The 11,296-nt window shown below is 56.1% G+C and overlaps 1 protein-coding gene across 2 annotated transcripts; it reads right to left on the bottom strand.

Annotated features, from left to right (window-relative positions):
* Positions 1 to 3,055: 3,055 nt before the first annotated feature.
* On the bottom strand, positions 3,056 to 9,169 carry pex6 (peroxisomal biogenesis factor 6). Of its 2 annotated transcripts, XM_086156699.1 has the most exons (19): positions 8,870 to 9,169; positions 8,555 to 8,839; positions 7,436 to 7,990; positions 7,120 to 7,292; positions 6,552 to 6,623; positions 6,326 to 6,434; positions 6,131 to 6,249; positions 5,956 to 6,064; positions 5,658 to 5,860; positions 5,402 to 5,588; positions 5,193 to 5,269; positions 4,990 to 5,104; positions 4,704 to 4,909; positions 4,554 to 4,615; positions 4,314 to 4,422; positions 4,124 to 4,240; positions 3,972 to 4,049; positions 3,761 to 3,900; positions 3,056 to 3,530 (listed from the first exon to the last, which is right to left on the bottom strand). In XM_086156699.1, the coding sequence occupies exons 1-19, from the start codon at positions 9,119 to 9,121 to the stop codon at positions 3,400 to 3,402; spliced, it is 3,099 nt and encodes a 1,032-aa protein (XP_086012825.1). In that variant the 5' UTR covers positions 9,122 to 9,169; the 3' UTR covers positions 3,056 to 3,399. The 2 variants fall into 2 exon arrangements, with proteins under 2 accessions (XP_086012825.1, XP_086012824.1); XM_086156698.1 differs by having other exon boundaries at positions 8,555 to 9,168.
* Between the last annotated feature and the right edge of the window lie 2,127 nt (positions 9,170 to 11,296).

Raw genomic sequence — 11,296 nt, 5'->3', positions numbered from 1 at the left:
GCAAGACAGAATATATGTGTGTGAATGAGAGGAACTCGGGTGGAACGGTGAGGCTACAGGGAGTGGAGATCAAGAAGCTGGAGGATTTCAGGTACTTAGGGTCAACAGTCCAGAGCGTAGGAGAGTGTGGAAAAGAGGTGAAGAGACGGTCCAAGCAGGTTGGAATGGGTGGAGAAAAGTGTCAGGGGTACCAAGAGATGGAAGAACATCAGCCAGAATGTTGAGGTTCTCTTTGGGAGTGACCAGGATGGAGAGGATCAGGAATGAGTCCATCAGAGGAACAGCACATGTTAGATGTTTTGGAGAGAAGGTCAGAGAAGCCAGACGGAGATGGTTGGGTCATGGACAGAGGAGGGATGGAGAATATATTGGTAGACGGATGCTGGAATTGGAGGTCTGGAGGAAGACCAAGGAGAAGATTTATGGATGTAGTGAGAGAAGATATGAAGGTAGTTGGTGTGAGAGAGGAGGATCCAGAGAATAGGGTTAGATGGAGAAGGTGGATTCCCTGTGGAGACCCTGAAGACCAAAGCAGAAGAAGTCAATAATATTAGTATCACTAGAGATAAAAAGAATCTCCCACATGGGCTGCTGGACTTCCTGGACAGACAGGAAGTCTCCTTCAAAATAAAAGTTGTAGGAACAAAATAGGGCCAGAGAAAAAAAATGATGATCGAAACTGGTGTGTGTGTGTGTGTGTGTGTGTGTGTGTGTGTGTGTGTGTGTGAGTGTGTGTGTCCTCAGAGTCAAGGGGAGTTCCCTTGGTAAAAGTCTCTCAGGAGGTTGGAAGCGGCAGGTGTCGGTTGCCGTGGCGACGGCTCTCTGATTGGCTGCCCGTCCGGGGTAGAAGTGCTGAGTGGGGCCCCCCGGCCCCCCCCGGCCCCCCGAACCCCCCCTTTGTGTGTGTGTGGAGCTGAAGCTTCAGGAAGCAGCGTCCGGATGATAAACCAGGACCAGCAGGAGGTCCAGGCAGAAACTGACAAATGTGTGGGGTCAACTGGTGAGTCCGATACGTCCATTGATCCGTTCCGCCGATCGCCCGCCCGGATCTACGCGGCGTCAATTGATCGCCCGGCGGATGTACGGCTTCCGATCGGGGACCGCTCGATCGATCGATCGATCGCCCGGTGGATCTACGAGGGGTCCGATCGATCACGGTGGATTTATGGGGGTTCCGATCAGTCGGTTCATGTGATTGTTGACTAACTTGTGTGTGTGTGTGTGTGTGTGTGTGTGTGGACTCCTGTGTGGGTCAGAGGTCACCTGTCCTGCTCCAGCTCTGACCTTGGCCTTTGATCTTTGACTTCTGCCCTTTGATCTCTGAGCGAAGACCTTTGATCTATTACCGTGGAGCTGTGATCAAACGTTATTTCAGTGATCTTTGACTTCTGCCCTGTGATGTTCGGCCTTTGATCCTATTGACCCGGAGCGGCCATCGATTTAAGTTTTCATTGATTCATTGGATTCATTGATGTTCCTCGAACCGTCACTGATCGACGATCAATTTCAATGATCAGGTTTATTGATTCATTTCAGATGTCCAGGTAAAATCTGGCTCATCAGGGAGCTGAGCTCATCATGGGGGGCTGGACAAACAATGACCCCGCACACACAAACACACGCCTACACACACACACACACACACACACACACACACACCTACACACACACACACAGGAACAACAATGGCGTCAGCAGCTCGACAGGCTGCTAGATTTCTCTCTTTGACTCGGAACAAAGAGATATTTGTTTGGATGAAGGTCAGAACGGGTCGGTGGATCTGAGGGGGGGGAGCAAGACTTGTATGCTGAGGAGCATCCGAGGGGCGTCGGGGGAGCCGAGGGGGTCGGGGAGGATCTGCGGGTTCGGGAGAATCCGAGGTCGTGAAGGTCTACGTCGGTCGTCTTGCGCCACCGCTAGCGTTAGCGTTAGCCGGCTTGAGCTTCCCTCTGGACAGGAAGTGAGGTTCTCTGTGCTCCTCAGGTTTCCCAAGGGGACGCTCCTGAGAAGCTGGCTCACCAAGTCGCGGCCCCGGCTGCTGCTGCTGATCGCAGGTCTGAAGAGGCCTCAGGTGACGCTCATGAGGAGGAAACGCATGAAGAGAACCAAAGTAGCCAAGGCCACGTAAGCGGTAAATATGGCGGCCGGGAGGCGGTTCCGTCGCCGGGAACCCCCGCTGGTAACCGTGGCGACCAGATCCGGGAGATTCTGGGTCAAACCTGAAAGAGGCGATCCGACAGCTTCCGTTAGCCGTTAGCGTCGTAAATGTCCGATCCGCGGTTCCGCCGTTCGCCGATGACGTCCCGCCGTTTCGGATCGAACTTGCAACTCTGACTCTCTTCCAGAACCTGCAGCCGGATGCCGCATTTCACCTGAGACGCTAACGAGCGGCCCGCTCGTTAAAGATGGCCGACCCCGAGGTCGGATCCACGTCGCAGCCACGAACTGAAAGCCAGGAAGCGGAAGCCAAAGAGAACCCGGAGGAACCGCGGAGAACCTGACCTCCGGACTCACACCCCCCGCCCCAGAACCCGCCGCCGGGTCCGGGTCCGAGCGGCGAACCTTTGCACGACTAAACCCGAGCGCCGCGTCCATGGAAGGAGAACCCTGACCTTCCCGGTTCAGAACCCACCGGAAGCCCGTCGCTCCTCCCGGGTTCCGGCAAACATGGCCGCCGCTCTGAACCCGGAGGTCCAGCGCCGCTCCTCTCAGAACTCTTTGCGGAGGTTTTCTTCGCCCGGAGAGGCGCTCGTCTTCGGGAAGAGATGGGATTTGTTTCCGATGAGCGGCGAACAGCTCCGGGACTGATCCTGATCCTGATCCTGATCCGGAGCCGCCGCCGCCGCCAACCTTCATCTGGAAAACTCACCTTTATCTGGAAAACTCAACTTTATCTGGAAAACTTCTTTGGCGAAGCGAAGCCACCTCCTCCCCCCCGCCTACAAAATGGCCAAACGGCGGCGAGAGGCCGGACGCGGCGTGGAAGCGTCCCGGGTGCTAAGCTAACAGTTAGCTTCTTTGGCTAAACGCGGCGGGAGGCCGAGAGACGACAACCTTTCAAATTCAAAGCTTTCATTGAATCCGCTTTCAAATAAAAGCCTTTCCCGGCGGAGCGTCAACGGACTCTGTCCTTCTCATCCCTGCTTCCTGTTCACCTTTGACCGCCATGTTGTTTTCCAGGTGTGAGCGGCGTTTGGCGGGGGGGGGCGGAGCCTAGGGGGGCGGAGCCTCTGGGGGGGCGGGGCTTGTTGTTGGCTGTAAATATCTGAGTGCGGAGTGAAGTGATGACCAGCAGACAGCGGGACCTTCTTGTTCTTCTTCCGAGTCTCTGAGCGTCTCCGTGTCGACGGCGGCCGGCGTCTCCGCGGCGACGGGGGATTTGACCTTTGACCCCGTCCCTCAGGATCCTTTCCCGCGCAGCTCCTCGAACCTCTGCAGCTCCTGCTGGGACACCGAGGGCCTGAAGGTCCGCAGCGCCGCGGCGAAGTCCTCCGCCAGCAGGCACGGCGGCGCGTCGGGCCGGTCCAGACCTGTGGGGGCGGCGGCGGCCATCTTTGAACGCTTCTTAGAGAAACAGACCCTTTGAACTTAACCTTGTGATGATTAACAGTGATTTGCCTTTATTACTATGTAATAACACCTTTATTACTACATCTGTCCGTAGACCTCCTCCCCTTCCATCGATGCCTGATCAATAAAACAATAAATCCATGTATTGACGATCGTTCCCTCGTCCCTTTTCTCTTATTTTGAAACTCACCCCGTTGCACCAGCGAGATCTTCCTCTTCACCGCCGCCATCATGGCGTCCGAGCAGACGGCGTACAGGTCGGCGCCGCTCATGTGGGCGGGGCAAAGGTCCAGGACGCGCCTCAGGTCCACGTCCTCGCCCAGCCGGAACCTGGACAGGAAGTGACATCAGCCGGCGTCGGACGAGCGCGCGGGGAACGCGGCGGGCGCGGCGCGGCGTACTTCCTGGTGATGGCGCCGAGGACCTGCAGCTGGGCGTCCCGGTCCTCGCTGACCCCCACGTAGATCAGCTTGTCCAACCTGCGGGAGGAGGCGGGACGATGAGAGGCTCCGCCTCCCGGGCGAGGAGGAGGCGGAGCCCCGCGACCTCTGACCTTCCGGGCCTCAGCAGCGACGGGTCCAGGAGGTCCGGGCGGTTGGTGGCGCCGATGACGAACACCCGGGAGGACGGCGACAGAGAGTCCAGCTCCGACAGCAGCTGCGACACCAGCCTGGGGATCGATAACGTCCGATCGGTTCCGATCGGGCGATCGATAACGAGCGACGGACAGCCGGGATCCTCACCTGTCCGTCACGCCGCCGGAGTCCCCGCTGCGCCCCCTGCTGGGCGCCAGCGAGTCCAGCTCATCGAAGAACACGATGCAGGGAGCAGCCGACACACTCCTGGAGAACACTGCACACACACACACACACACACACACACACACACACACACACACACACACACACACACAGAGGTATAGGGTGTGGTTGCTCAGGTGAAGGAGGACGTCGGACGTCTGAAGGTCAGAGGAGGTGACCGACCTTCTCGGATGTTCTCCTCACTTTGACCCACGTACATGTTGATGAGCTCTGGACCTTTGACGCTGCACACACACACACACACACACACACACACACGCGTCAGGCCTCTGCAGACAGCCCGGTGCTCCAGGAGGTCCAGGTCCAGGGTACCTGAGGAAGGTCATGGAGCACTCGGTGGCCACGGCCTTGGCCAGCAGGGTCTTCCCGGTGCCTGGAGGTCCGTAGAGCAGCAGGCCGGTCCTGGCCAGGCCGCGGGCCAGGAGCTCCGGCCGCTGCAGAGGGAGCTGCACCGTGTCCAGGATCTCCTTCTTCACCTGGTGGAGACCCCCGACGTCCTCCCAGCTCACCTGAGGGATCTGTTGGAGGACAACGCGGGAGGAACCTTCAGACGGGCCCCGGACCGCCTTCGCGCCGGCGAGCCGGAACCTCGGGTGACCTTCGGCGATCCGACGGCGACGGCCCGCATGTCCTGCATCTTCTCCAGCGCCGAGGTGAAGTCCCGGTTCTGGATGGTGACTCCGCTGGAGCAGAGGTCCACTTCCTGTCTGCCGCTGCTCACACAGGAAGTGAAACACAAGCGTGGTCACGTGGACTTCCTCCGCACGCAGGAAGTGCTACGACGGAGACCAGCGGGCTCACCGGGTGCTCCTCAGCCTCCTGCAGGCCGTCCGGCCCGCCTGAACCATCAGGGTCTTCAGATCCTTCAGGACCAGACCCTGAAGACCACAGACCAGAATCAGAGGGGGTTCTGAGTCCAGGTTCTTCAGGACCTTCAGGTCCTGCCGGTCTTAGTTCAAGTCCTAAGCCGTTCTAGTCCGGGTCCTGCGGGTCCGGGTCTTCAGACTCACGGCGGTGAGGGTGGCGAGCGAGTCCAGGTCCACGTCGCCCCCCAGCGGCAGGTCTGCGGCGAGTCCCCTGAGGACGGAGCTCCTCCGCCGGAGGTCCGGGGCCTCCAGGGCCACCTGGTGGACGAAGGCGGCCATGATGGCGGCGGGCAGCTGGCGGGGCCTGCAGACCGTCGCTACCACGGCAACCCTGGACACACGGAGACACTCGGACCCTGGAGCTGATGACCCACGGACGGCGGCGGCGGCGGCGTCCCACCTGTGGGGGGCGGAGCTAAGCAGCAGGCGCAGGGCGGCCATGACGCGTCCGTCCTGGTGGGCGCCGCCCGCCGGGCGCAGCAGGTGCTGCAGGTTCCGCAGCAGCAGCACGCAGGGCCGCAGGCCCGCCGCCCGCTGGAACGCCGCCGCCATCTTGGCCTCCGTCGCCGCCGCCGTGTCCCCGCACACGCTCACACAGTCCACCTGCTCACACGGGCGCACAGCTCCAGCCTCGGCCAATTGCGCGCCACGCGCACACACACACACACACGCACACACACACACACTCAGACTACTACCTTCACCAGGTGGAGGTGGAGTCTTCTGGTCACCGCGGCGACGGCGGTCACTTTCCCGCTCCCGGGCGGCCCGTGGAGCAGGACGCTGCAGGGTGCCAGGGCGCCGCCGCTGCAACGACACGCCGGCGTGATGAGGTCACGGAGTCACGGGGCGGCCGGCGAGCGGCGAACTCACCCGGGGCCCATGTGGGGGCGGAGCACGCTGCTCAGCTGCTCCACCGGCTGCTCCAGGGCGCACGCACGCCGCTCGCCGCCGCCGCTCACCCAGGGGACGCCGCCGCCGCACGCCGCCGCCTGGAGGAAACCACAGGGTTCTTCAAGGTCGTCGCCACGGCCGCCGTCAGAGGGGTTCCGCGGGGTCAAAGGTCACCATGTAGAGCGAGGTGCGCCGCCTATCCGCCAGGTAAGCCCCGCCCACAACCGCCTCCGCCGTCTCCGAGGGAACCACCTTCTGCACTCTGAAGAACAGCGCCGGGCACCTGGAGGGCAAAGGTCTCAGCTCAGACCGGCCAATCACGGCCCAGGGAGAGGAACCAGGGTCTCCTTCCAGAACATTCAGAGACCGTCTGACCCAGAAGGTCGTGACCTTCAGGTACCTGGTGTTTCCTTCCAGCAGGTCAGGCTGGTCTCCAGCGGGGACCGTCAGAACATCACCTGGAACCACCAGCCTGGAAAAACACACACACACACGTGCACAAACACACACACACACAGGTGCATAAACAAACACACACACACACATCCGACTTTTTAATTCCTCTTCCTTCAAATCTTCAAATCTTTGCACTTCAAACACTTTATAGCCTCGACCCTGACACTTTATAGTTTTATTTGTATTTCTTATTCTTATTCTCCCCCCCTTTTTTTTTTTACTGTTTATACAATTGCCTACTATTATTTATTATTGTTATGTTTTACTTGAAACTCTGGCTCAACAATTTCCTTCGGTATAAATAAAGTTGTTCTTATTCTTACATCAGTAAACTAACACACACACATGAATATACTAACAAACACACACTAGTTTCAACTGACAGACACATTAATACACATTAAATGACCCGTAAAACAAGAACACAAACATACATACTACTATTAACTAAAACACACACACGTTTTAAGAAATTAAAACACACAGATACAAACACACATGCACTCACACACCTTGGACAGCTCAAGTGGGAGGCCAAGAGGTCGTCATAGCGACCAAGGTCATCGTAGAGCGGTGACATCACCAGCTGGACGTGAAGTTGGCTGGCGAACGGCGGAGAGGCGGCGCGACAGGAAGTGTCTGAGCGAACATCATCACCGGGGGGCGGCTGCCGCTGCTGCCATCGCTACACACACACACACACACACACACACACACACACACACACACATATATATAATTTGGGACTGCTGCTCGAAACAGTTGGTGTGTATTGGTGTGTGTGTGTGTGTGTGTGTGTGTGTGTGTGTGTGTGTGTGTGTGTGTCACCTTGACCCTGAGGCAGCAGGTATTAACCCTTTCCTCTCCTGCACCCGTCAGGTTGAACCACAGGGTGGCAGTGATGAGCGCCGCCTCCTCGTCCTCCACGTTTGTTTCCAGCGCCATGATGGCGGCGGGCCGCTCGGCTCCGCCCCCGGGCCGGGACACCCTCACCCACTCGCCGTGGAACAGGCCGAGGGCTAACAGCAGCCGCTCGCCCACGAACACGCAGTTGTCCGCGTCGACGGCGCCGGAATGGCCGCCGACCACCGGCGGGTTCCGCAGGTGGTCCACCACTCGCGCGTCCACCCGGCACTCCAGGGCGCGCAGCACGCCGGCGAGGCCGCCGCCCAACAGCTTCCTGTTGTCCAGCAGCGAGCGCCCCGATCCCAGGCTGGCAGCGAACTGGGCAAAATCCGAGGCGTAGAGGCGCGGCGGGCGGCGAGGGGCGGGGCCGGGGGGACGCTCCGACCAATCGCTGCAGTCCACCAGAACCAGAGAGGTGGCGGCCGTGACCTGACCCTGGATGACGGGGCTGCAGTCCAACACCAGCAGCTCCCAAGGCTGGCGGGACAGGAAACAGGAAACACAAGGCGTTAATTGGGAGGAGGGTAACATCCAGAGGTCAGAGGTCATGACTTGTTTACAAAACACACCTGCTATGTTTATAGAATAAAACACAGGCTTTATTTTCAAAACAAAACCTGCTGTACTTACAAAGTAACTGCTGTGTTGATCTTTCAAAAAAACGACTTTGCTGACCAAATAAAACGCCTTCCATATATTCAAAATAAAAACTAATGTTTACTGACTAAAACCCCTTTTTTTTTTTAAACAAAACATCTGCTTGTTTTGCTAAGTATAGCAGCTGCTGTGTTTTCAGAAGAAAGTAAATGCTAAATTTTCAAAACTAAACAGCTGGTTTAATTTCATCATAAAAGCTACTTTATTGACTGAGTCAAACTTTTGCTGAATTTTCAAATGAACAGCTGTTTGTTTACTCCCTGAGCCGCGTCTCCCGGAAGTGAACGCGGGTCGGACCGGATGTCGGTTCTGACCGGAAGCCCCGGGGCTGCGGACGGACCGGTTAGGCGGCCGCGACCGGTCCGCTCTAACGGTCGGCCTCACCTGTCCCGGGTCCCCGGGGGTCCCCGGCGGCAGCAGCGGGTCTCCCCGCCGGGCCAGGAGCCCCCCTCCCGGACCGCAGAGCTCCAGCAGCCGTTCGCCGGCTCCGCGGAGGCTCCGCGGGCTGCGGACCCCGACGACCAGCCGGTCCAGAGCCACCGGCTCCGCGGGCCGGACCGAGCCTCGGCCGCCCAGCCGCCGGAGCCGGTGGTGCCGCAGGAAGAGGCGGCTGGCGAACAGCGGGATGCCGGTGTTCACGTCGGTGTTCCCTCCGCCGGTGCTCCCTCCGCCGGTGCTCCCTCCACCGGTGTTCCCTCCACCGGTGCTCCCTCCACCGCAGCCCGGCGTCTCCTCAACGGTGGTAGCGTGAAGCCGCAGCAAGATGGCGGGGCCCCGGGAGCCGCTGGGCCGCGGCGGGCTGAAGAGGACGGTCGGCGGGTCTGTCTCGGCTCCGGTCCCGGTGTCGGTTCCGAGCAGGGAGCCCAGGTGGGTTCGGAGGACCAGCACCTCCAGGGGGCTCCGCTCGGACGGGAAGCGCTCCAAGCAGCGCAGCTCCACCGGCACCGCCATCTTGGTTCCGACTGAGTCTGCGCGGACTCTTCCGGGTGCTCCTCACCGCCCCCCAGCGGACCAATCCCGGAACGACACCCCGATGACGTCATGAAGACGCCCTTATGTATCTACTTTATGTAACTGTCTTTATTTATATCCCTGGGTTCATTTGAGGATGTGTTTTTTCTCATTACACCCCTGCAGTCAAATACTGCATCTATATTATAGACACACACACCGTGCAGGAGTCACTGATCACTTTTTGGCATCAGGTAAGTGAAGTTCTGCATGTGGACTCCAGGGGCAGCAGAGCATTCATTCATTCATTCATTCATTCATTCATTCATCCACACTGCATTTTAAATCCCACAGAATGCATTCATTCAATCACCCATAGGTTCTGTATGTTTAATAAGAAAGAGCCTGAGGTGACCAGGCTCAACACGATGGCATGAAAGCCGCATCTTTGTTGGTCGCAGCACGCAAGCATCCTTTATTTTATTCTTGTCATTGCTTCGTCGTTACATCGTCATTTAGCTCTGGATATCTATTTTTTACCTTCACTGTTTCCTTTCTGCTGTCCATTCTTATCCCTGATGTTGTTGCTGTTGTTGTTTTCCCTACTGTTTATTTATGCGTGGATGTCTTTGCCATCCTCTGTCTTATAATTGTCTCTCTATTTATAATTGACACTGTAACTGTTACGCTGTTGTGACAAAAGAATTTACCCTATGGGGATCAATAAAGTTTTCTTGTCTTATTCATCCATTTATTCCCAGATTCATTTTTTCACCTGCAGGATATCTGAGCTGATGTGAAGCCGTGACTTCATATCAAACAAACAATCGACCAGTCAATCAAACAATCGATCAATCAATAGAATATTAATCCTGAAGGTACTTGTTTTGCCGGAAGGCTCCAACATTACATCCATTCTTTTGAAAGATGTTATCGATTTTATTGCTGTCAGGTTCACTTCTTGCAGAAGCAATCGAACAAACAATTGATCAAACATCTGATCCATTGATCAATCAAACAAATGAAGCATCAAATCAATTAAACATCACCTGTGACCCTGAGTTGTTGAGATAGAATTTATGACCGGTCAGCCATATTTTTATTCCAATGAAAGCCTTAATTGTTGACCCAGCTTTTATAGCATAAGCGCTTCTTTTTATACTGAACGCTGCTGTTATTCCAAAGGTAATAATTCATGGGTGAAAATGATGTTTGTGAAAATGGGCTCATTTCACAGGATTCTAAGCACATTTTAATAAGAGTTAAAAATGAATTCCAAATATTATCTTCTTTATTCATTAGTTTTGTCAGCTATTTCATTCCAAAGGTGTTATTATTAAGCTCCATCATCAACCACGTATTCCACTTTTTCCTGATTTGTTCAACGGTACGATCCGAATTTTAATCGTTACCGGATTTTTCATTTTTCTCCGTGTGGATCGGCAGCTTTGTGATCCTGAACAGGAACACCGCTTACAGTATCTCCACCCGGCTGCAGTCTTCATGTGGGAATCTTCTCCTTTGGTCTTTCCCCTTCAGGGTCTCCACACCTTCTCCATCTAGCCTTCCTCTCCTCACACGACATCCACCCATCTTCTCCCTGGTCTTCCTCTAGATCCTCAGCATCCGTCCACCGACAGATGTATTATTATGACCGACCGCCTCAGTCTATGTCCTAAACATCTACCGCGTGTCGTCCCTCTGATGGACTCCTTCCTGATCCTCTCCATCCCGGTTGCTCCCAAAGAGAACCTCAGCATCTTCATCTCTGCAACCTCTAGTTCTGCCTCTTTTTGTCGTTGTCAGTGTTTGTAGGCCGTACGTCATCGCTGCTCTCGCCACCGTCTCGTCCACCTCAGGCGTCTTCTCACTCTCTAAGATCCTGTTGAATAATGTTGTCAGAAACACTTCCAGACCTCCACGGGTATATCATCAGGACCCACTGCCTGTCCACTCTTCATCCTCTTCAATGCCTTCCTCACTTCACTTTTCCTAATCTCTGCAACTTTGTGGTCTACAACAGTCACCTCCTCCATTGCCTCTCTTTCATTTTCCTCATTCATCAGCTCTTCCAAGTTCTCTTTCCATTTTTAGTCCCTCTACTTTTGCCTCCTCGTGCTTATTGTGTACAAATATTGTTGCACCGTCTGCAAGTTGTGATCACCTAAATTCTCC

The sequence above is a fragment of the Fistularia commersonii genome, chromosome 12 (assembly GCF_037954325.1).
Source record: "Fistularia commersonii isolate RoL2024-O1a breed Wild chromosome 12, RoL_Fcom_v1.0, whole genome shotgun sequence".
Taxonomy (NCBI): Eukaryota; Metazoa; Chordata; class Actinopteri; order Syngnathiformes; family Fistulariidae; genus Fistularia; species Fistularia commersonii.
This window is presented reverse-complemented; position numbering and strand designations above follow the sequence as displayed.